At 44.8% G+C, this 26625-nt stretch overlaps 1 protein-coding gene across 1 annotated transcript in view; it reads left to right on the plus strand.

Moving 5' to 3' along the window:
* WDR33 (WD repeat domain 33) overlaps positions 1–26625 on the plus strand; it is an 833238-nt gene that overhangs the window by 69688 nt on the left and 736925 nt on the right. The window contains exon 2 of the mRNA XM_078665596.1: positions 24927–25154. Coding sequence (XP_078521722.1) covers positions 24951–25154 — 204 coding nt within the window. The 5' untranslated portion in view covers positions 24927–24950. The remainder of the gene's footprint in view (positions 1–24926; positions 25155–26625) is intronic.

The following is a 26625-nucleotide window of genomic DNA, read 5'->3' on the forward strand; positions in this document are numbered from 1 at the left end:
TGACATTCTGAAATTCTTTACGGGCTGCTTGAACAGTGGCTGTGAAATCCGGGTAAAATGATAACGCATTACCTTGGTACGTGATCGACCCCTTCTGCCTGGTAACGCGCAGCACTGTGTCCCGGTCCCTGAAGTTGAGTAGTCGGGCTATTACAGGCCTCGGCGGGGTCCCCGGTGGTGGTCACGCCGCTAGGGATCTGTGCGCTCGCTCAACGGCGAACAGAGGGGAGAGCTCATCTTTACCGCAGATTTCCTGAATCATTGCATCAATGTAGTCTTCAAGTCTACCCACGTTCGTGGATTCAGGCATTCCTAGGGCGCAGATATTGTTACGGCGGGACCTCGCTTCAATGTCCTCGTTCTTTGCTTGTATTACTGCCAGTAGTTTGATGATATCCGTCTTTTCTGCAACTTGTTGTAGCCCATCCTCCGCATCCGTTATTCTCTGTTCTGCCTCATCCAGGCGGGCTGTCTGTTTATCTAGTTTTGACGAGAAGTGGTCCATCCTGCCATTCAACGCTTCGATCTTGCCGTCGATGGCCTGTAGGCTGGCCTGTATAGCGGCAAGCGATTTCTCCAACGCTGTGGCGGGAGGTGTCGCCATCTCCAGCTCTGAGTCCGATGTTGTGGCCTGTCCCGGCCTGCCCCATTTCCGCAACTCGAACGTGAGTCGGGCTGGTTCTTTTCCGGCTTGCCCATGGTTAGTGTCGAGGCACGAAGTCCCGGGATGCGTTCGCTATTTTATACAGGCACTGTCCAGATTGTGTCCTTTACCTCCTTGAAGCCGTGTGCTGGTGTGCGGGAGAAATCTCAAACAGGACCCCAATCTCTCAAGCTAGATATGGCGCACTACTGCTGGGCCGCACCGTTGCCCGTTAAGCCCTCAAAATGGCGCCGTAGGAACAGCCCCAGCGGAGAGTCAAGGTTTGCGTCACTGGCCTGATAGGCCGCAGTTGTATGTGAGGACTGTGCCCAGAGCGCAGCGCGTCAGCAGCCAGACGGTTACATCCACCATAGTTGCTCCCTCTGTGCCCGTGCAATTGCCAATCTCCACAGTAATGCCCCAGTAGTCAGACACCCCAATGCAGTTCAGGCCCAGGCCCAGTCCTCAGGCCGCGCAATTCCAACTATTTTTCCCCCTTGCGGGACGCCGCTCTCCTCAGCAGTGGTGGGGGGGTTGTCCGGAGCTACTCCCTTGCGTGTCCGCAGCGCGTTGTACTAGCGTGGCCCTCAGTAATACCCGATCTCTTTTCTCCTCCGTTGGAGTGTCATTCAGTCACTGAGCGGCAAGTATGTCCATGGGGGGCCTTCCCTCGGGGTCTCGCCGGGGAAATACCAGCCTCCGAGCACGTCTTATCCTCAATCAGCCCCCAGCCGTAAGATCCAGCTGGAGCAGAGCAAGATCTCCCACGATGCCGCGCCGGGCGTGAGGACGGCGGCCGTGGGGGTCGGAAGCAGTCCCCAAGGCAGCGCCAGCAGCGGCGTGCGTCCGGGCGCGCGCTCCGCACCGGGGTCTCACGCAGGTCTCTGCCCGGGCTTCTTCAGTCGCACTCGTGTGCCGCCGCCACGCATCAAGGAGCTCCCGCCCCCACTGGTACCCTGATTGTAGGCGCGCTCGTACCTCAGCAGTCCCGCGACGAAAACCGCAGCTGATTGTCTGATGTCCAAGCGCCCTCGCACCACCAGGCGAATCACTCCGTCACCTGCGCGCCGCCATGATCGCCATGCTTCGGGCGGCCATGCGGTGTCCTGAATTCGCGACTGTGCACCAGCAAGGCGCGATACGGGCAGCAACGAGTGTCCACAGCCCTCAGTGAGTCGGGTACAGCAGGCGAAACCGCCGGATGGCAGGGTTGGGGACAGGATAATGTAGGATTTTAGTCGATGGCTGGCAGAGCTGCACTACAGTGCGGCCATCTTGCCAAGCTCTAGGCCACACCCCCCTGCTCATTGTAAAAACTGTGCTTGCATACGATAATTCCTCACTTCAAAGTATGTGAACCAGATGAACGGCTATAGAAAGAAACATTTTAAAGGGAAAGCAATAGGGACTGAATCAAAAGATTACACTTACTTCCATTACACAACACGTTGTAGAGTAGAGATCAAACAAATACAATTAGTGTAATAGAAATGGGCTATCAAGACTTTAATCACTGACTGGCACATTTCAATTGTACAACTAGGCAAACAACGTTTTTTCTAAAATAACGATAGCGGTTTCATGTACACGTTCAGGGAATCTTGGATATTTCATATGGCCTGGCTGGAGTCTAAAGAAACCAGATAAAGTCTCCATATGTAAACAATAATCAACAAGCAAATTCTTTTTGCTGGTATTATGTCGAGCCTGGTGCAGCTAATGCTCTGCTCTGCGATGCACGCTGCGTTCAGGTAGGGACTTGAAGTTCCACCCACTCTCCGCCTACATTTTCCATTGGCTTGTGCCGTTGTCCACTGTAGACTGTGGCAGTTCATTGGTCAAAAGGCTTAGTAGTACCTCCTTAGTACTGCTTTGTTTCATTTTGTAACCTCCCATAGCGACACCCCCTTAGTGTTGTTGTGCGGTAGGCTTTAATTACAGCCTCCGAGCACTATTTACTCAAATAGCTTTGTCCTGCCTGCTGTTGCAGGCAGGACACAGTCTCCCCTAAAGCTTTTTAAAAAAAATGTATAGCACACATTTGCAATGCAATAGTTTTGCAGCGTGAATCTTTCAGGATTCACTATGCTGTGCATTATTCCGCGGTCTAGTGGTTGGGTCCGGAATCGTAGTCTTTTCTTTGTTTTTTGGGGTTTTTTTGTAGCCCAGGTGGGCGTCGACATTCCACGTCATGAATGTCCGCTTAGCTGTGCCATGTAGTGAGTAAGATGAAAGGAACCGGGACCCCATGTTTGGTATAGTTTTGCACCCAGACTGTAGCATGAGTGTATCATAAGTCAGTAATTGTACACCAGGCTTGGTCATGTTAACTTCCCATCTCCACTGCCCAGGACCATAGATTGGGCCGCTACATTAAGGACCCAATAACGTCTTCGGTAGTGCTTGAGTGTCTAAGTGCCTAGAGCCCCAAGCAATCTGCTCTATGGCCGTGCAAAAGGCGGTGGTCCTCAGCCCAGCATGATGGACGAGGATTTTGCATGCCCAGGCAGGAGCTCGTTCAAGGTGCTGCCGCCATCTTGTGGTGCTAACCCAGGCTTAAATATGAGCCTTCAATGGTCAGATCTGTTCCGAAGTAGAGAAAGTCCCGAGTGAGGGAACACTCAATGAAGAGAGCAAAAGGACCTGGGAGTCGCGATGTCCTTCTTTGACATTTGGAGCCGTGTCCGGTGTACTTCAAGCTGCCAGAGTAGCTGGGGCGACTCATTGAGTGTTCCCTCACTCAGTACTTTCTCTACTTCGGACCACATCTGACCATTGACTCACTTCGCAGAATTATTTAAGATATTACTGTTTATTCTACCGATTCTTGATCTGAAGAAGCCCGTTGACCGGGCGAAATGCATTGGCTGGTTTTGTTCCTGTGCATACTTCAAATACATCATAATAAAAGAAAGATATTTGAATTTTGTCAACTTGAATATGTACATGTAATTTGTTCGTTTTATGTTGCCTCTCATCCACAAAGTGCTATAATTATTTTATGATCTACTGGCAGCAGATCATTTGAGGTGGGCAATATAGGCCAATAAGATTGTGACTCAGTCCGGTAGTGCTGTCCTCTAGAACCCAGCTGCCTATCCTCTACAAATAAAGCTTTGGCCCTATATATATTTTTGATAGCATCCAGTTGTTTGAAACCCAGTTCTTTAATAAAACTAAAAATTGCATTAATACTTTTTTCTAAAAAACAAGCTTCGATTAGCAACCATATGGTTCCACGAGACGGTTTTTGTTAAACAGTATTCCCAAATACGAAAAAGTGTCTACTTCTTCAATTTTGCGTCCATCTATATGAAAGACTTTGCCTGTTGGCCAGCCACCAACACAAAGGATTTCACTTAAACAGTCACACATGTAGTCAGATCACATGTTGAAGATAGTATCACCCATTAGTAGTACAGCTAGTATAGTAATCTAACTTTTCACTGAAAAATCCAAAGGTTACAGGGACGTTGTAGTAAGGAAATAAATTGATAAAAAAGCGTAGACATTCGCAGAAGAAACCAAAGGGTACAGGACTTTATAGTTAGGCTGAGGTTTCCCTCGTACATGATTCATCTGTTAGTGAGCTAACTTTAACTCACACCCCCGCAAAGCACTGTTTATGACCTCGCTTTACATTACTCATGACATCTTAAAAGGCATCACTGATCACATCAGTCAGGTACACTTTATTCGGCCAATATTGACCATAAAAGCACATTTTAAATGCACAGAAAGATAAATGGAAAGAAACTTCACAGTACTTACTAAAAGGGCAGGTCCAATAATTCATATACAATTGCCAATGTGAATCTTTAACAATCTAAAAATGTCAAATCGAAAGACAGAAATACCAAGTTAAAAAAAATACCTAATTAAAGTGCATTTTATACAGTACTACAAAGTTAAAGTGATGCCCAGTAAAATTACTAATTCTAAGACAGATTTTAAGACCAGTTCAGTGCATAAACATCCCATCCAGATCTTGGTTCAACACGGATATTAACCACGAAAGGAGACCACTAAGAGATACGGAAAGACTATGGAGGAGCAACCCCTCCACATAGCTACATGAACAACTCAAAGCAGCCCGAAGGAAATACAAAAAACACACCAGCAGCGAAAAACCCACCTTCTTCTGCGCGGCCCTGGACAACGCAAAAAACAGCCCCAACGACTGATCAAAATCATCAGGCAACAAACCTCCAAGCCCCCGGAATCCTCTCTAGAGGCCTCCAACTTCTTCGAAGAAAAAATAACCAAAATTGAGCTCTCACTGGACATCAACGCCAACACAGTCTGCAAAAGCTTGCCTCCAGTGACAGTAGACAGCATGCTCAAGCACCCCACGAAAACCTGGAAGTCTTTCAACCCCATCCCGGAAACCGAGATCCTCAAACTGATCTCCACCTCCAAACCTGCCGCTCATGTCCTTGACTCGATTCCCACCCAATTGACCAAAATACTGAAACACTCCATAGCCCAGTTCTGGTGCAAGATCATAAACAGCTCCCTGAGAACCGGCATCATACCTGAATGTCTCCAAGTTGGCCAAGTCATGCCACTACTAAACAAGCATTTGCAATGCAATAGGTCTCGCATTAGGAAAGTTTGAGCTAATGGTATTGTAAATGACAAAATTATTATTTATGTGTTGGTTTTTAATAATTAATACTTAAATAAAAGTTATTGTAATTTATAATGGCAATAGCTTAAAGTTTTGTAAATAACTTTTGAGAAGATTATATTCAGTGTATTTTATTGTGATGAAAATCCAAGAACAGAAGTGAAATATTAACATCTTTTTGTGACATTTGTAATAAAACTTGAAACATTGAGAGAACATTTTAGAACCAGTTGTTGTTGAATGGTTGCACAGAGTGATGCTGTGGCGTTGAGTGGTGCTGTGGCGTTGAGTGGTGCTGTGGCGTTGAGTGGTGCTGTGGCGTTGAAGGGTGCTGTGGCGTTGAGGGGTGCTGTGGCGTTGAGGGGTGCTGTGGCGTTGAGGGGTGCTGTGGCATTCAGTGGTGCTGAGTGATTCTGTGGCATTACATGCTGTTGAATTTTTGGAACTATTTTCAACTAACAAACATTACCAAAAATACAGCCTGAAGAGCGTCTTTGAAAAGAGTCGTTTAAATGTGCAGTGTTAAAAAAAAAAAAAAAGCATTTCAGATCTGGAGAGCATTTCTCGCCCATCATGCGTCTGCTGTCTGCTTGCAGCATGTTTCTAAAAAAGAATCAGCAGAGTCCGAAAGATATTCATGGGCAATGTCAAAAGTCACAGCAAGTGGAAGCAAGCCTGTATTTCAAGAGCTGTTAGATACTGTATTCTTGGCAAGACTAAGACTGAGCAGACGGTATTCATGTTCCTGGACAGGTCCTGTCAGAGCAGCTTTTAAATATGGCGCGCTCTGTTTCATGCGCGAGCGCCAGGCGGCTCAGTGATACACAGTGTAGGTTCAACATATGGAAATAGCACTAGACAGTAAACCTCTTGACATCTAATGGCATCCATTGGCAAAAGGTAACAGGCGCTTGGGTAATGTGCTTAAGAGTGTGGGATAGTGCACCGCTTTATCCAATTTGTGAAAAGTTTTCTGTGCAACCAGGGTATCGTTCCCCACCTGGAACGTGCTTAATGAACCTTGTAGCAACGATACTAGGATAGTATGGTTGTCACCCTGAGCACAAGTTTTTTGCTGAAGCTTCAGCTAGTTATTAATGATGATAAATGTTCAACAAAAAAGGTTTTCTTATGGTTAGTTCATGAGTGTTTTTATTCACACTTTTCCATTAATCAATATTCAAATATTCCCAATTCAGATTGTCCAATGCATTTCGGCAGTGATTTCTGCCTTCATCAGGGAATGGTTTCTGTAAATTCAAAATAACTTACAATCAGTATCCCAACTTGTTATACTCAAAACGTTCAAATTAAAACATTTTCTGTTACATGATGTGGCTACATAAATCCATTCTTAACTCATGCTCAATGATGTGCTTTAACAATGCGTTATAACCGAGTTACCAAGCATAGAGTTCCCAACACTGTTTCTCTGTTAAATTAATCTCCACACTTTTATCGCTATCTGTAACACCGTGTCACTGTCGGTAATTTAATGTGTAATCCCAATTACATGAGCCCTCGTGATTACTCCTATATGCTGCTCGCTAGTTGCTCTAGGCTTACTCTATGTCTGAGTTGTTGCCACAGGGCCGTTCTTACCTCTCTTAGTTTCTCGCGTACGGCATCACTCCATGTGTGGGCTCTACCAGCGTCTACTTCCGTGTTGTTACAAACGCGCTGAATCGCGCATGCGTTAATGTGTTCTGCTAGCGCGCGCTGTTGTTAAAGGAACAGTGTTCTATATTAGATAACGGTGATCTAATGTCTGTGAGATCGTTGTAGGTTCGATCCCCAGCGGGGGTGGATATTCAATCATGTGAATGGGCCTAATGCGTGTATGCAGATACTATAGTATGATAAATAATTCTAATAACACATAAATAAATGTAAATATCCAATCAACATATTTCTTCCTGTATGACTCAAAATAGATTACAAATAGCACAAACTCTGTGCGTTCATTAAGCCCTTTTGGCTTGAGGCTATTCAAGTAATAAATCCAATGGTTTTCTTGTTTTAACAGATTATTTTTGTTGGCCATTCCTTCCTTTTTCTCCACCATTTCCAACACACAGACTCTCAATTGGCTTATGTGGTGGTGTTTTTCTGTGAAATGTTCTGCCACTGACGATTTGGAAGATTTAGTCCGTATGTTGCTTTTATGTTCATTTGCTCTTACTTTCAGTTTTCTTTCCGTATGTCCCACATAAACATCTCCACAAGGACACTTAAGCATGTAAATTAGGTTCGTTGAGTCGCAAGTGGCATTCACTTTCAGATGGATAGAAAATCCTTTCCTAGGATGTGTTATAGTAGTTCCTTTTATTATATTGTGACACGTGTTACAATTGAGGCATGGTATCGTGCCTCTATATGTGGGTTTAGTTTGTGGTTCTTTGCTTGGTTTAAGGAAATCCGCTAAATTCTTAGCTCTAGTGTGAGCGAATACTGGTTCTTGGGTGAAAGCTCCTCTAAAGTCAAGTTCCATTGATAAAATTGGCCAATGTCGTTTTATGATTTTTTTTAATTGTGTGGTAAGTGTGGAGTATTTGCTGACACAAGTGATTCGTTGTTCTTGTGTTTTTTGTTTGCTCTTCAAAAGGTCTTGTCTAGGTTTTGAGTCAACTCTGATTCTAGCTTCTTGCAATATTTCTTCTGGATATTCTCTGTTTCGAAACCTCTGTGTCATACTGTCTATTTGCGATGTGCATTGCGGGGCCTCTGAAACCACTCGTTTTACCCTCAAAAATTGTGAGTAGGGGAGGTGTCTTTTTAATGCTTGCGGATGGTGGCTTCCATATTGCAATAGGTTGTTCCTATCTGTGGTCTTTCGGAACAGGTTAGTGGTGAGTATGTTCCCTCTTTTTTTGATTTCTACATCCAAATATTGGATTAGTGCTTCATCAATGTTCCAGGTAAATCCAATTCGGTCCTCTTTCGTATCAAGAATTTCCATCTGTTCATGTAGCGATTGTTTGGTGCCCCTCCAAATTACAAAAATATCGTCAATAAACCGTACATACATTGACGTGTTCTGGTGCCATGTTTGGTTCGAATAGATATGTTCCTCTTCAAATGCTGCCATGTATAGATTGGCATACGCCGGTGCGGCGCAGTTGCCCATAGATGTCCCACTACATTGCATGTACCATCTTTTGTCATGTTCAAAATAGCTGTGCATGAGCGTGAATTGCATTAATTCTAGTAGGAAAATCTGCATTTCTCTCTGATATTTGCTGTCCAATAAGGCTCTTTCTATAGCTTCCAATCCCTGTTGATGCGGGATTGACGTGTATAACGCCTTAACGTCTATGGTTGCCATCACCCATTCTTCTTCAATTTGTGCTGTAGATAATTTTGTCAAGAAATCGGTGGTGTCTTTCAAGTATGACTTGGTTTTCAATACTAGCGGCTGTAGATATTTGTCTAAAAATTTTCCCACCGGTTCGTGTAGACTGTGTTTGGTGGATACGATGGGTCTGCATGGGGGCCTTAGTAGGTTCTTGTGCACCTTGGGTACCAGATACATCGTTGGGCATTTAGGATTCTCTTGGATCAGATATTTTTTGGTCCTTTCCGTTATGATGCCTTGTTCATATGCTTTAATGATTATGGTTTGTAGTGTTTTCTTGATGATTGCTGTAGGGTTACTTTCCACCTCCATGTATGTTTGCTTGTCATTGAGATGTTCCATGACTTGTTCATCGTAAAAAGATCTGTTCATTATTACCAGCGCTCCTCCCTTATCTGCCTTTTGGCAGATTACCTTCTCATTGGTTGCTATGCTTTTGAGAGTACCGAATTCTTTTTTAGATATGTTCATTCTTGATGATTTTTTCTGTGTATTTAATTGCTGTAGATCTTTTCGACACAACTGTTCATATAAATCTATGGTTTTGTGGCTGGTTGGAGGCATATATGTACTATGTACTTTGAGTCCTCTCAGTTCGTCCGTTTCTATTGTTCTTTTTTCAACCACATTATCAAAAAAATGTCTGAGTCGTAATTTTCTCGTGAGCTTAAATAAACTCACTTCCAGTTCCAGTAAGTTCGTGTGGGCTGTGGGTACAAATGATAGACCCTTTTGTAAGGTTGCAATTTGCATTGGGTTCAATCCTACATCTGATATGTTGATCACCAAATTATCTTCATCTTTCAATGTTTTTTGTGTTTGTCTTTTTTGGAAGTTGCTGTGCGCGTTTGCGGTTGGCTCTTTTCTTTTGTTTTTTCTGAGTCCCCTCCTGGGTCTTCCATTCCTTGTCGGCCTCCCTCTAAAAAAGGAACCGCAGTTGGAGTACCAGCTTGTTCTTGTGGTTGTGATGTTGTCCTATTTTTTGGGGTCCTGTTCTCTCACTGTCCGTAGATGAAGTATCTGTGTGGGATGTGTATCCCTTCGATTGTCTTTTCCTCGCGTATACTTCTGCCCATGTGTAAACTTCTTGGAGCTTGTAATCCAAGGTATCACGTCTATATTTATGTAATTTCCGTTCATTTATTTCTTGAGTGTGTTTAGTAAGTTGCTTGTTGATATCTTCTATGGTTGTTGCCAATTCTTCCGGTGTAATCATTTTGCCAAGTGCTTCTTTGGTCGTATCCATTTCTTCCTTCAGTTCTACTAAAATTCGTGATAATTCCTCAATAATCAACAATATTAGATCCAGGCTACACTTATTAAGGATAGCAAACCACTTTTCTGTGAAAGGTTTCGAATTCTTACATCTGGAGGGTCTCGGAGATATATGTAGGCCCCGTGGTATTCGCTGTGCTTTGTGGTATTTTATCACGGTTGAAGCATGCATCCGCTGGTTGATTTCTTTGCGCGTTAGGTATAGTAAATGTTTAATTTGTTGTTCTTTGTTCTTAGTATAAGTTGGTTCCACAGCGAATACCACGACCAAAGAAGCACTTGGCAAAATGATTACACCGGAAGAATTGGCAACAACCATAGAAGATATCAACAAGCAACTTACTAAACACACTCAAGAAATAAATGAACGGAAATTACGTAAATATAGACGTGATACCTTGGATTACAAGCTCCAAGAAGTTTACACATGGGCAGAAGTATACGCGAGGAAAAGACAATCGAAGGGATACACATCCCACACAGATACTTCATCTACGGACAGTGAGAGAACAGGACCCCCAAAAAATAGGACAACATCACAACCACAAGAACAAGCTGGTACTTCAACTGCGGTTCCTTTTTTAGAGGGAGGCCGACAAGGAATGGAAGACCCAGGAGGGGACTCAGAAAAAACAAAAGAAAAGAGCCAACCGCAAACACGCACAGCAACTTCCAAAAAAGACAAACGCAAAAAACATTGAAAGATGAAGATAATTTGGTGATCAACATATCAGATGTAGAACTGAACCCAATGCAAATTGCAACCTTACAAAAGGGTCTATCATTTGTACCCACAGCCCACACGAACTTACTGGAACTGGAAGTGAGTTTATTTAAGCTCACGAGAAAATTACGACTCAGACATTTTTTTGATAATGTGGTTGAAAAAAGAACAATAGAAACAGACGAACTGAGAGGACTCAAAGTACATAGTACATATATGCCTCCAACCAGCCACAAAACCATAGATTTATATGAACAGTTGTGTCGAAAAGATCTACAGCAATTACATACACAGGAAAAATCATCAAGAATGAACATATCTAAAAAAGAATTCGGTACTCTCAAAAGCATAGCAACCAATGAGAAGGTAATCTGCCAAAAGGCAGATAAGGGAGGAGCGCTGGTAATAATGAACAGATCTTTTTACGATGAACAAGTCATGGAACATCTCAATGACAAGCAAACATACATGGAGGTGGAAAGTAACCCTACAGCAATCATCAAGAAAACACTACAAACCATAATCATTAAAGCATATGAACAAGGCATCATAACAGAAAGGACCAAAAAATATCTGATCCAAGAGAATCCTAAATGCCCAACGATGTATCTGGTACCCAAGATGCACAAGAACCTACTACGGCCCCCATGCAGACCCATCGTATCCACCAAACACAGTCTACACGAACCGGTGGGAACATTTTTAGACCAATATCTACAGCCGCTAGAATTGAAAACCAAGTCATACTTGAAAGACACCACCGATTTCTTGACAAAATTATCTACAGCACAAATTGAAGAAGAATGGGTGATGGCAACCATAGACGTTAAGGCGTTATACACGTCAATCCCGCATCAACAGGGATTGGAAGCTATAGAAAGAGCCTTATTGGACAGCAAATATCAGAGAGAAATGCAGATTTTCCTACTAGAATTAATGCAATTCACGCTCATGCACAGCTATTTTGAACATGACAAAAGATGGTACATGCAATGTAGTGGGACATCTATGGGCAACTGCGCCGCACCGGCGTATGCCAATCTATACATGGCAGCATTTGAAGAGGAACATATCTATTCGAACCAAACATGGCACCAGAACACGTCAATGTATGTACGGTTTATTGACGACATTTTTGTAATTTGGAGGGGCACCAAACAATCGCTACATGAACAGATGGAAATTCTTGATACGAAAGAGGACCGAATTGGATTTACCTGGAACATTGATGAAGCACTAATCCAATATTTGGATGTAGAAATCAAAAAAAGAGGGAACATACTCACCACTAACCTGTTCCGAAAGACCACAGATAGGAACAACCTATTGCAATATGGAAGCCACCATCCGCAAGCATTAAAAAGACACCTCCCCTACTCACAATTTTTGAGGGTAAAACGAGTGGTTTCAGAGGCCCCGCAATGCACATCGCAAATAGACAGTATGACACAGAGGTTTCGAAACAGAGAATATCCAGAAGAAATATTGCAAGAAGCTAGAATCAGAGTTGACTCAAAACCTAGACAAGACCTTTTGAAGAGCAAACAAAAAACACAAGAACAACGAATCACTTGTGTCAGCAAATACTCCACACTTACCACACAATTAAAAAAAATCATAAAACGACATTGGCCAATTTTATCAATGGAACCTGACTTTAGAGGAGCTTTCACCCAAGAACCAGTATTCGCTCACACTAGAGCTAAGAATTTAGCGGATTTCCTTAAACCAAGCAAAGAACCACAAACTAAACCCACATATAGAGGCACGATACCATGCCTCAATTGTAACACGTGTCACAATATAATAAAAGGAACTACTATAACACATCCTAGGAAAGGATTTTCTATCCATCTGAAAGTGAATGCCACTTGCAACTCAACGAACCTAATTTACATGCTTAAGTGTCCTTGTGGAGATGTTTATGTGGGACATACGGAAAGAAAACTGAAAGTAAGAGTAAATGAACATAAAAGCAACATACGCACTAAATCTTCCAAATCGTCAGTGGCAGAATATTTCACAGAAAAACAACACCACATAAGCCAATTGAGAGTCTGTGTGTTGGAAATGGTGGAGAAAAAGGAAGGAATGGCCAACAAAAATAATCTGTTAAAACAAGAAAACCATTGGATTTATTACTTGAATAGCCTCAAGCCAAAAGGGCTTAATGAACGCACAGAGTTTCTGTGCTATTTGTAATCTATTTTGAGTCATACAGGAAGAAATATGTTGATTGGATATTTACATTTATTTATGTGTTATTAGAATTATTTATCATACTATAGTATCTGCATACACGCATTAGGCCCATTCACATGATTGAATATCCACCCCCGCTGGGGATCGAACCTACAACGATCTCACAGACATTAGATCACCGTTATCTAATATAGAACACTGTTCCTTTAACAACAGCGCGCGCTAGCAGAACACATTAACGCATGCGCGATTCAGCGCGTTTGTAACAACACGGAAGTAGACGCTGGTAGAGCCCACACATGGAGTGATGCCGTACGCGAGAAACTAAGAGAGGTAAGAACGGCCCTGTGGCAACAACTCAGACATAGAGTAAGCCTAGAGCAACTAGCGAGCAGCATATATGAGTAATCACGAGGGCTCATGTAATTGGGATTACACATTAAATTACCGACAGTGACACGGTGTTACAGATAGCGATAAAAGTGTGGAGATTAATTTAACAGAGAAACAGTGTTGGGAACTCTATGCTTGGTAACTCGGTTATAACGCATTGTTAAAGCACATCATTGAGCATGAGTTAAGAATGGATTTATGTAGCCACATCATGTAACAGAAAATGTTTTAATTTGAACGTTTTGAGTATAACAAGTTGGGATACTGATTGTAAGTTATTTTGAATTTACAGAAACCATTCCCTGATGAAGGCAGAAATCACTGCCGAAATGCATTGGACAATCTGAATTGGGAATATTTGAATATTGATTAATGGAAAAGTGTGAATAAAAACACTCATGAACTAACCATAAGAAAACCTTTTTTGTTGAACATTTATCATCATTAATAACTAGCTGAAGCTTCAGCAAAAAACTTGTGCTCAGGGTGACAACCATACTATCCTAGTATCGTTGCTACAAGCTTGGGTAATGTGAACATAATATAGCGACCTTAAACTCAGACAAGTTGTGAAAATTGAAAAAAAGAACTAAGCACTGTAGGCAGTAAATGCGACAGTGTAACTGACATCAAATCTGAACCCCCTGCTGTGAACCATGCCAATTAGACTGTTCGCGAGAGAGAGAAATGAGAGCGAGCTCAACTCTGGCAGAAAAAATATCCCACTCTCGTGGTGACTGAGAGCCCGGGGCTATTAACACCTCTTAGTTTACGATTAGAGGCCAAATGGGCGCGGGAGGGGTTGAGATGTACCATAGAACCAGGTGGATTTTAAAGTGGGAGCTGTGCTGCAGCATCAAGTTTCATTAACTTTATGCTTCAGCACGGCTACCGCTTCCGTATTATCAGTACAGATGCCGCCCTTGTTTGTAATACGAAAAGATGCGCCTTCATTGTAAGTGGCCTGACAATGCGTTTCCATATGCTACACCTGCCACATCAGAAAAGATAAACCCTGCAATAACGTCTAATACATCTTTGTTCATGTCCACGATGCCTAAGTTTCCATGGCAAAAATAAAATACCTCAAGACATCGATCAATGCTTTTGTAGTGCTTGAATTTATCAGCTAGTAGCAGAGCACACATTTGTGTTTCTTCTGAGAACTGTTGTGCAGAATTCAGTGCCCAAGGTCAAGGTAAGTGCAAAACAGAAAGAGTAAATGGGTCAGTGTGTGAGAGTGTGGAAAGGAGAGGCAGAGAAGAGTGTGAAAAGAAGAGACAGAAGAGTGTGGACAGAGGGGGGGAAAGTGTGGAAAGAAGAGGCAAGCAGGGGGAGACGAAAAAGGGAGGAAGAGGAGGAAGGCAATTTGAGGGGAATGGCAACGGAGAGAAGCACGGAGTGGGAGCTTAACACTGAAACAAGGGTGAGAAGCATGGAGAGGGAGCCCTAAAGTGCAGTAGGGGAGAATAGCACAGAGCGGGAGACAGAGTACAGCAAGGGAGAGAGGAACGGAGAAGGAGCCTGAGAGTGCAGCAGGGGAGAGAAGCACGGAGAGGGAGCCTGAGAGTGCAATAGCGGAGAGAAGCACGGAGCGGGAGCCCAAGAGTGCAGCAGGGGAGAGAAACACAGAGAGGGAGCCCGAGAGTTCTGTTAGGGAGAGAGGCACGGAGAGGAAGCCCGAGAGTGCTGTTAGGGAGAGAGGCACGGAGACGGAGCACGAGAGTGCTGTTAGGGAGAGAGGGAGCCCAAGAGTGCTGTTGGGGAGAGAGGCACGGAGACGGAGCACGAGAGTGCAGCAGGGGAGAGAAGCACAGAGAGGGAGCAGAGAGTGCAGCAAGGAAGAGAAGCACGGAGAGGGAGTCCAAGAGTGTATCAGGGGCGAGAAGTACGGACAGGGAGCCCAAGAGCGAAGTAAGAGAGAGAAGCTAGAGAGGTAGTCTGAGAGTATAGAAAGGGAGAGAGTTGAGTATAGAAAGGGAGAAGATGAGTTGGGGAGAGAGGCATGAGAGGTGGAAGGTAGAGCAATGGATATAGACCTGGGAAAGGAGTAACCATGGGGGAAATGAAGATGAGAACAGGGCAAAAAAAGGAGCGGGAGGGGAAGGAAAGAGGACATGGAAAGGGGAGAGAGGAGTGGAGGCTGGGGTGAGGAGTGAGAGAGGCAGAGAGAGGGCCATGGCATTGAGGGGCACAGAGGAGATACAGAAGTGGAAGTGAGGCATATTGTGGCGGCTACAGAGGCAGAGAGATTAACCAGGAGCAATGACACATGCCGCTCAATGTAAACCAGCTGAAAGACAAGCAGTTCAGAAGTGAACAGGCAGCAGCTGTTTTCAAGCACACTCGCGTTGACATAAAATAACTTCCATGCCAACAATTGTCGTAGAACACAAAAAGTGGGAGCATTAAACAAGTACTGACGAGTAGTGGCGACGGCGAGCAGAAAATGCTAAAAGAAGTTGAGCTGGGCCACTATTGTTAAAGAGGATGCGCATCGGGCTACTTTACATAAACGAATACTAATTAATTAAAAATAGGGCAAATAAGGCATAAAGAAAGGTGCGTGGCCGATGGTTTAAACAAGCTCTGACTGCAGGCAGAAAATGCTTGACGGCCGGCGGCGATGGAGGGTAGCATTGCTGTGGCGGGTCTGAACAACAGCAGGGGTGAATAATTAGAGAACAGGGAAAACAAGCTGGGCAACAGAAAAGAAGACACGGCCTGGCGGCCGTGAAACTGAAAGCCCGGCAGGTCGGCCGTGAAAGCCTTTGATGCAGCAGGGGGTGGAGCGGGAAGAGCTACTGGCGGCACCAAGCTGGGCAACAGATGGCTGGCGATTTGATGCTGTGTACGCGCATTTTAACTCATTGCGCTTGCGCATTGAGCTAAAAGCGCACATGCACTGCATCAAATCGCCAGTCTAGTTAAACTCTGTTTAAGCCCCTATAGTCTTGCAAGCTCAATGCGCATGCGCATTGACAGGCGAGACCTAAAAACAGGCCTTAACTCCAAGGAACTGAATAACTTCAGACCCGTCTCCAATCTCTCCCTCGTCGTCCAAAATCCTTGAAAAATGCGTCTTCCAACAACTGACTCAGCACATGGAGAGCATCACCCTTCTTGATCCCCACCAATCGGGTTTCAGAAAAGGCTATAGCACCGAGACAGCAATCCTTAACATCAGACGACATCCACAAATCCCTCGATGCCGAGCAATGTTGCCTCCTCATTCTCCTGGGCCTATCAGCAGCCTTTGACACGGTTGATCACCAACTTCTCATCAAGGCTTTACAAGAAAGTGTAGGTGCTGATGAGGTGGTCCTATGCTTGTGCTCCTCCTTTTTAACAGCCACTCACAAAGGATAAAAAAAACCTTTGCCTCTGACCTACACCCTGTCAGCAGGGGCATCCCCCAAGGTTCAGTGCTCTCACCTCAACTGTTCAACATATACATGGAACCCCTCACCACCTTACTTAAATAAACCAACATCCCTTTCCACCTTTATGCAGATGACACCCAGATATATCTAGAAACCTCCTCCATAGATGACATTCACAGACTAAATGACACTCTAAAAGAAATCCAACATTGGCTGTCTCTTAACGACTTAAAACTCAACCAAGACAAAACTGAGACCCTCCTCATCTCCAACAAAGAAGAAAACCCTCAAAATTCAGAATGACTAAAAGCTTTGGATGCTCTCAACGGCATTCACACTGACCAACTCTGTAAAATCATTAGGAATCGCCCTAGACTCAAACCTCGACATGACCAAACACATCAAGAACTTCCCAAAGAGTGCCTTCATCAATCTGAAGCTACTCAACTAAGTAAAACCATTCATCCTAACCAAAGTCCTCAAACAAGCCACCTACTCACTGGTGCTATCCAGACTTGACTATTGGAATGCCACCCTCACTGGTACAACAAAATATCACCTAGCTCCCCTCAAAACTGCTCTCAACACAGCATCCAGAATGGTCATTGGAATTAGGAAATACTATCACATTTCACCAGCACTTGGAGAACTAAAATGGCTACCAGTCGAATTGCGTGCCAGCTTCAGAACTGCCTGCCTCACGCACAAAGCCCTGCACACAGGAAAACCTGAGTATCTGTCTGCTAAACTCAAGAGGGCTGGTCAGGCAAGGAACCTCAGGAGCTCTATCACCTCACTACTCATCTCTATGAAAACACGCAAACAAAAAACGGCCGCACGGTCCTGCGCCGGCAGCGCACCTGAAATATGGAACTCCATCCCAGTCTGCATCATGACTATCTCGTCCTTCACAAAATTCCCAAAATACCTGAAAGTCCTCTTCCTCAACTGCTCCCTCCTGAATGGATAGCTGCCGCCTAAACGCAAATTTCTGATCGCCGTTACTCCCAGACATTGTATCACTGAGACCTACCTCATCCTTGCTATTCGACACCTACCTGCCCCCCCCCCCCCCCCCAAAAGGGGTTCAACCCAAGACAACGTGCACTCAGTGAGGTTATCTCAGGACTCACTTACTACCTCAATGCTGCTCAGCACACTTGGACTTCCGAACCAATATGTATAATACTGCTCTACTGTATGACACTTGCACAAAAACTGTTGTAAAGCGCTCCGATACCCTTGGGTCAGGCCAGCGCTATATAAAACTCCTAAATAAATATAAAGTTTCCTTTGCCCTAAAGCTCCTGATAAAAAATGTGCAGCCCCAAAACATATCAAGGGTGAGGACAACATTTGCAAATATATCAAAGCTGGCCTCACTTGTCGCGCCTGAAAGAAAATCAGATACGAACATGTAGACAGGCGGTGAATGCTAGCTTCGAGGGGGGCGATGTCCGGTTAGCCTGCAAATTTGTTTGTTTCATGGACATAGTAAAAAAAAATTTATCTTGCCAGCCTCCCAACAAACTGGCTAGCAATCCAGGCTGCTGTTAATTTACTGGTATTTACTCACTGGGAATGATCAATTTTAGATTTACCACTAATCTGGTAAGGATTTTACACCTAATTTCATAGACATCTGAACTGAGGCGAACTTCAAGGAGGTTGGTCTCCCAGCAGCCATTGTGTGCCTAACTTAATACATATAATAATAATTTTATCTTTCGTACTGTATGTAAGTTTTATACTTCTGTATTTTATGAAATTACTGTAACTTTTATCGGAACAAGTGCTGTCTTACTTTATATGTGTTTTATTGCGCAGCTGCTTGCTAAGATTTTTATTAATCAAGCAATAAAGAGTTACTTACCTCCTGGTGACATCGTCTGGAGGCAATCTTGCGGGCAGGAAGGAGTTTAACCTTTTGTCCCAGTCTTAGCTTGGGGCAGTTCAACAACTGGAATTTTTTGTGCAAGGCGGAGATCTGCCTCATCGCTTTAGCCCATGGGGTGCTTAACAACCTGCAGCGTCTCACAGGGTTTTTGCTGCATGGCACAGCAGTGAATATAGCCTTTTACAATGCATGCGATTACAACGCGGTCATTACAGCGACCGCGTAGTTCGCAGTACCATTACAACGCAAGTCGTTACAACGACTTGCTCTAGGGGGCGCGCTGGTTTATGCCGAATATGGGCAGGATGATGCCAGATGCAATGGCCTCGCTGGGATCTCTGTGGTGTGGCTGCTTACTCCATCTGTTTGCCAACGCCCCCTCCGTCTGAGTCTTTTTTCAGGAGACCAAATGCAAGATTAAAAACTGTTAAACACTTGCAGAACATGTTTATTTTTTATTATAGGTTTATTAAACATTTTCATAATAATCGCTATTCAACATTACATTGTGTGAATTAATGAAATGTACACTAGATTGAAAATATGGGTGATTTCTTTTGAGAAAGGTGATTATAGGGTCACTATTAGGTTGAACCTAGGAATCTCATGTGCTGCTCTGCGAAGCATGCTATGTATGGTATGTGGGTTTTAATTCCGCCACTCGCTGGCGATTAGTTCATGTGTAGTTAGTTAAAGTTTGCTTTTGTTTAGTTTATGGCCTTTATTTGCCCCACAATTTTTGGTCTCTCTCCTACCCTGGTGTATTGGCCTACTACGTGTATCCTTTCTTTAACGGTTTTTACCTTCAGATCTTTAGTTACATATCTCTATGCACGATGTATTGTCACTGTTTTGACTGACCTATAGTATAGTGTTCACTTTTTGTAGATACAGTTTGTAAGAAAGTATCTCTATATATACTGGACCAAAGTAAGGTATAGTGTGAATAGAGTCCCCAGTCTCCAGAGGTATAACAGAGGCTAAAGTCAGATATGACCTTACTCTCCAAAGTGTTAGCTTGGTCGAGCAGTAAGGCAGTATCGGAGGACAGTGTAAAGCATTTGTTGTACACACTCAGTCAGCAAAAGGTTTCACACACTCAAGAACTGAACTCTAGGCCAATTGTTTTTATATCAAAAGATAGAATTGTTTTATTTTTAGAACCAACAGGTATCAAAATATACTTTCCTCAATATGAGTGTCTTTAGGTAAATACTTTGCAGAAGGCAATAGACTTTGTAAGTACAATAGCTACAATTCTAAACACAATTTAACATTGAGCTCAATGGGTTTTTCTACATAAATGCAGTTGATTACTTTTCTAACCACAGGACTGGATCCTAGATTCAGTCCTGGGACCTAAGCTGGAAACAGTTAAGTAAAAGCGTTTTGGTTACAGTTGTGATTTTTAAAGAATATAAAGGTATTTTCAAAGTTGACACAAAAACTTTTCAGTGAAAAACTAGCAATGTTATCCTATGGTAGGAAATTAAAGTCAAGGTAAAGTAGGTTCTCGTTACTTTTATAATCCAGTACTGGACTCCTAGGTTCAGCACTGAGACCTCTACCTAAGACAGGTTATTATTTACATTTTAGTAGTTGGTACGATTTTTAAGGAATATTTCTAGTTTGCAAAAATCGACAGAAGACGTTTCAGACAAAAACAGTCAATGGTTTCCTATGGAAGAAAATTCAAGTTACTGGTAAGTACAGTTAAGATTACTTTTGTGGTTCAGTACTGGGCTAAAAGGTGCAGGACTGGCTTCTCTCCTGATCCCAGGTGAGTATTTCGGAATTCGTTATTCAGCTGATTTTAGGTGAACATTTTAAAGTTTCAAAAGTCCACACTTAGAAGAAATTTCAAGTGAAAACCAGTCAATGTTAACCTATGGAAGGAAAGTGAGTTATCGCCTTTTAGGTAAGTACTCAACTGGCAGAGTTACGGTTCTGGGCATAGACTCAGGGGTCTCCCAGGGTCGGAAAGGTGCAGTTTTTACACCCTCAGCGGCACAGGGGTGGCTGGGTGCAGAGAGTAGGCCCAGTGCAATCCAATGGAGGGTAGGGGGCCTGTGGTTGGTGGCTGCAAGCAAGCAGACCACGCGGCTGTGGGAGCTGAGCTCCTGGTCACTTACTCAGGGCAAGTGGGATAGTATAGTAGGGTAGTCGTTGCACTTCCAGCGGCACTCGGGCGGGTGGGTGCAGGGTGCTTTTAAACTGTGGGGCGCTCAATGTTATCCAATGGGAAAGTTAAAAAGTGAACAAAGGCTGCAGGCTCGGGAACGGAGATTCTTCAGGTGCGACCACCACTTCGAGAGGTAAGTTGGGATCTTGGAGAAGAGGTAGGTACCCCAAAGGAAGACACAGGGGACCGTGGGGCGCCCGGGTGCAGGGGTGTCTGTTGGTGTCAGAAAATCTTACCCTCAGCTGGTCGTGGTTGGAGGGGTCCCTGGTTCTGAGTCCCTGGTTCTTAGGCTGATCCAGTGTCTTTGGGCACTGGACTTCGGGTCCCAGTCGCCGGGGGGCGTCTTCGTGGTCTTGGTTCACTCTGGCACAGGCCGGGCTCGGCGGGTGCAGAAGGGGCTGGGTTCGTGGTTCCTGGCTGGCACCAGGGGTATTGTTGTTGGAGCAGATCCTCTGCTTTTGGGAGTCCCAGCCTCTAAGATGGTCAAGGCAGCCAGGTCCTCCGGGGTTCTTGAGGTTGCTGTCCGCAGGAGACACCGGGATTGAGCAGGTTCAAGGATCAACCGGCCGGTAGGGCTGGAGCCAAGTCAGTTGTCGTCGTCCTTTTGTTAGCAGCTGCACGGCAGGTCCTTCTTGTTCTTCTTTTTCAAAACGGGGATCTTAGGAAGGAAGGTTCGGGGTGCCCCTAAATTTAGGGGCGTTACAGGTAGGGTAAAGGCAGGGACCAATAGGTCCCTGTCCTGGGGGTTGGGTACACCCCCTAGTCTGCTCCTCTCCTATGGGAGGGGGCCAGGAGCCTAGCTGTGATTGGGCAGGGCTCCCCATCTTCAAGATGGCCGGAGCCCGGGTCGTGCTTCACCTCGCCTCTCCCACCTGAGGGGTGGGGTTGGCACAGGCTGGCATATCCCCCATCCTGACGTAGGGTTTCCTGCCAGTCTTCCCACCAGAGTGGGGGTCAGAACTGGTGGGGGCCAGTTGCTGAGCACAGCAAGTGGTCTGGAGAAGCTCACAAAGGCAGTATGCCTTAGAAGCTTCCCATTGCCCATCCTTGGGGAGGAGACCTAGCACCTCGCCCAGGATGTGCCTTGTTGCAGGCCCAGGAGGGCGGAGTCTCCACCCAGGGGTCCAGCAACATGTCTGCTGTATGGCAGCCTAGGCAGCCTCTCCGACCAGACGTGGATTGTAGGTTAGGTTTCAGGGGTCATCTCTAAGATGCCCTCTGGTGCGTTTTACATTAAATTCCACACTGGCATCAGTGCTTGTTTAATGTGCTGACAAGTTTGATATCAAACTTGTCAGTCTTCAGTGAAGCCATCATGGTGCGGTGGAGTTCGTAATGACAACCTCCCAGCACCATATACTCTTAATGGCAGCACTGCACTTACAGTACCCAGGAATGGCTCTGGGCACTGTAGGGGCACAAGGCTCATGCACCTGTGCCCACACCACTGGCATAGGGCACCCAGCTAGAGGGGTGGCTGATGGTTGCCAGTGAGCTTTTGGGCATGGCAAACAGGGATGTGTGCCATGTCGACTCTTTGTTTAGTTCTGCACCTAGACACTCAGCCTGCAAAGGCAGTATGTGGCTGTCAGGGCACAGGGCCCCTAAGGGTGGCAAAATAAGTGCTGCTGCCTTCAGGGGTCTTCTCTGGTCACCATGCCTTGGGTACCTAAGGTACCATTTACATGGGGCTGACAGGTGGCCAGAGATGCCAATTGGGTTTTAGTTTCAACACAGTTTTAGGGAAGGAGCACAGGCCTTGAACACCTGGTTGGCAGGAGCCCAGGGCACACTCAGTCAAAGCACATCAGCAATTCAGCAAAAAGTGGGGGCATACCTATGCAAGAAAGATGGCACTTTCTCACACAGTTTATTTCTATATTTTATTTAAAACCACCTTCACGTGCTAATTCAAAGTCTAGTAGCTGATGACAAACATTATTTGTTAACTTCACATTTTTGTAAACATGGTCACTTTGTGTCATGTTTTCATTGCAGACTCTTGTTTATGTAATGTTCCTTTATTTTTGTGTTTATTTAAAGTGTATGCAAAACCCTTATTCCAGAGGCAAGATTTAGTTTAATTAGGAGTTGATTATATTTTTTGCTTTGTCTGTGCACTCCTATTTATCTGCAGGCTTGTCTAATTTTGCACGCCATTTCTAATAAGCTCCATTCTGTATTCCTTCTATATAATGTCACAAAAACACTGGTATTTGCGCCTATTGGGGTAGGAAATGCTCTCCTACATGGGTCGGGACATTCAAAGTCCTCTAGAAAGGGCTGCTAGCTGCTTCTCTGGTCCCATTGGTAAATCCTCATTCTAAGTCCTCTAGGCAGTGCTGCAGCTGTATTTCTGGTCACAGTGGTGATGCCTCATTCTTAGTCCTCTATGCGGGGCTGCTAGCTGGTCCTGTGGTCAAGTCGGTAATTCCTCACTGTAAGTCGTCAAGGCAGTGCTGTACCTGTGTCTCTGGTCACAGTGGTAATTCCTTATTCTAAGTCTAGACTGTGCAGCTAGCTGCATGTCTGGTCGTCAGTAATTCCTCATTCAAAGTCCTCTGGACAGTGCTGCTAGTTGCTTCTCTGGTCCCATAGGTAATTACTCATTCTATGTCCTTTAGGCAGTGCTGCAGCTGTATTTCTGTTCAGTGGTAATTCCTCATTCTTACTCCTCTAGACAGTGCTGCAGCTGGTTCCGTTATCACATCAGTAATTCCCACATTTTAAGACCTGTAGGCAGTGCTGCAGCTGCTTCTTTGCAAAAAGAACAATTGATGGAAAGAATGCAGAACGATGTCCTACATTCACACCAGTAATGAGATCTTGGCCTAAATCCATCGTTTTGTTGATCCCCATGCCATTCCAGTTTGAACCAAGCCATCTGCAAATCTGTCTTGACTCTGCGCCCAATGGGAACAGTCCAGCCCAAACTGCCAGGCCAGGTTCTCCCTGGACTGGTAACAAGCATCCTAGGACCAGTTTCGGGGTTTCACTCCTCATGAGCCAGGATAGCTTGACTCCAGTGGCATGGAGAGCACGGGACCCATGTCTGGGCATACCCGTCCCACTCTGGGTGACACATGCAAAAAGAACAATTGATGGACAGAATACAGGACAGTGTCATACATTCACCCCAGTACAGAGATCTGGGCCTAAATCAATCGTTTTTTTTCTCCCCATTCGATTCCAGTTTGAACCCAGCCATATGCAAAACAGTCTTGACCCTGCACCCGATGGGAACAGTCCAGCCCGAACTTCCAGGCCAGGTTCTTTAGTCCGGTTGTTAATTCCTCATTCAAAGTCCTCTAGACAGTGCTGCTAGTTACTTCTCTTGTCAGTCGGAAATTCCTCATTCTTTGGTGTTGTCACTATGTGTGATTCCTTGGCAAAGTCAGTAAGTTAATGCAAGTGCAGCCAGGATCTGCAAGACCAACCGCACGCTGCACATGCTAGAAGGCTGTGCGTGGTGTAGACTTTACTGCTTGCAAGTGGTTGAATATGGAACCAAAATGGCGGGGTGTTGGCTTCACATATCGTAAATAATTTTACTCTACGTTTACAAAAAAAATAAAAATGTGTAATTCAGTGAAAAAAAACGAGGTTACATTGACGTTAATTAGGTTAGTCGTCCAAAAGACCTTTGATTTTCCTTGCCATGCCTACCTGGGCCTCACTGGGACAGATACAGGATCTAGTGTCGAGGAAAGCAAACTGGTGACTAGTTTATAGCAGAATGAAGCTAGTATTAAAATTCCTGTGATGTGTGATGTAACAGGAGGACTCTCCAAAGTACCACAGGGGGAGAGCAGCAGCTGCTTCTGATGGGATGTAGGTCCATGAGTCTGGGGTTTAGGAGAATTTGTACCAAGTTGATGGCTGAAGCTGTTAAGTGGTGTGCTGTAAGTAATCTGCTCTGTCCCCTGTTGACCAGTTGACAATGTGAAAATGTTTGCTCTTCTGTTTTTACACAAAGTGATGTACATTATGATTGTAGCTGAGTGGTGCTGTCATTTTTTGTAAGGTTGTAAAACTTTAAAATGAATTAAAAAAATAAAGCATGGTAAACTGATTGCCTACAGCTTTCTGTGTGTAGTATTCCTGAATTTTCTTAAACGCCTCAATCTATTTCCCCTTTCATCTCTCCTGTTGTGTTACTCTGCAAAAAGTCTGATTTAAAGTTCGTTGGAAATGTCCTTGGATTTTGTTATTTTTTTTGATCTCTCTACTTTTTGTTTTTAGTACACCTGCATTGCAGTTGAAACAATGGCGATGGAAATTGGCTCCCCGCCTCGGTTCTTTCACATGCCTAAGTTTCAGCATCAGGCTCCACGTCAGCTCTTTTATAAGAGACCGGACTTTGCCCAACAACAGGCCATGCAACAGCTCACCTTTGATGGGAAACGAATGAGGAAGGCAGTCAATCGGAAGACTATTGATTATAACCCATCAATCATCAAGTATCTAGAGGTGAGTTCTAATGTAGGGTTTCATTTTTTGTGGTTGTAGTCGTTCTGGCTCTCAGAATGTATGTTAACTGTCTACTGTGAATCTGTTAGGTCAATACAGCCTTCCTGAATGATGTCCTGTAATTCACCTTGGCTTCTGCAAGTTATCTGGGGGCCGAAGACAAGTTCACATATTTGGGTATATTGTGTAAATGAGGGTGGGGTTGGTTAGGTGGTGAGATGACGGTAGGAGTGGAGCATCAGGTGGAGAGAGAGGATTGTCATTTATATGCGTACAAAGTTGTATATTTACGTTTGGTATATATAGGCTTTCCTGTTTTCAGTTTCTATTTTTGGTAAATTCTGGTGGGGTTTTATCAGTGATTTCAATACCTTAAAAAGTGGTTATTAGTGGTTACGAATTTCCACACCATTTTTTTTTTTTTTTTTTTGAAATAATTTTTATTGTAGACATACCTGTACAGGTCATTACACATAGAAGTATCATCATAAATGTAGCAGACTTTCAACTTGCTTCGTCAATCTGTACACAGCCTACCTGCCCACAACCCTGGGGTCTGGCGGCAATGATGTCTCTGCTCGTCCACACCTGACGTTCCATAGGAAGGAGTAATCAGTGACCGGATTACCGTGTATGCCTACTTTTATAGTCCTACCCAACTACGCGCTAATCCCCAACTCCCTTCCCCTGCGCAAAGCCCCGAACTCCCCCCCCAACCCACCCCACCCACCACCACCTGCCTGAGGTTCCATTGCGACCATTCCTGGATTGCTAGTGTCATCCCCCCTGCATACCTGCTGCGCCTAGGGCCTCAGTCCACCTCCTCCGTCCCATCCGCCCCGGGGGCCTCCCCCTCATCATCAGCCTCGCTGTCCCTAAGTGCCTGCACCATTACTTCCCACGAGGTAGCAGTGTCAGCTGCTGTTGGGCTAGGGGTCCTACGCGCAAGCTGGTACCTATGTGTGCTGTCTGCCGCGGCCCATTTCAGAAATTCCTGCCGCCACCTCCGCGGAGTTGGCCCCACTCTCGCCTTCCAGTTCTTCGTGATCTCCCTCTTGGCCACCATCAGTCCCATGTCTATAAACTTACTGGTGAGTTTATTCTTGGGGGTGTGGGGGAACCAGTGCAAGAGACATTCCGCTGGACCGTATTCTATGGATCTGTCAGTCACCTCATTCAACACCTCTCCTATGTCCTGCCAATATTCCCGCAGGGCCGGGCATGCCCACAGCATGTGCACCAGTTCGGCCCCCTCTTCCGGGCACCTAGGGCAGGCCGCTGTCTCATCTCCAAAATACCGCCTGATTCTGCCCGGGGTCATGTACGCCCTGTGCAGCACATAGTAGTGGATTAGCTGGAACCTAGCGTTCCTTGTGCTGTTGCGAGCCCTGCGGACAAGTTGCTCCCACGTTGTGTCAGGTATTCCCCTTCCTAGGTCCGCTTCCCATTTGGCTTTGAGGGATGCGAGTGG

Source organism: Lissotriton helveticus, chromosome 11, assembly GCF_964261635.1.
Source record: "Lissotriton helveticus chromosome 11, aLisHel1.1, whole genome shotgun sequence".
Classification (NCBI taxonomy): Eukaryota; Metazoa; Chordata; class Amphibia; order Caudata; family Salamandridae; genus Lissotriton; species Lissotriton helveticus.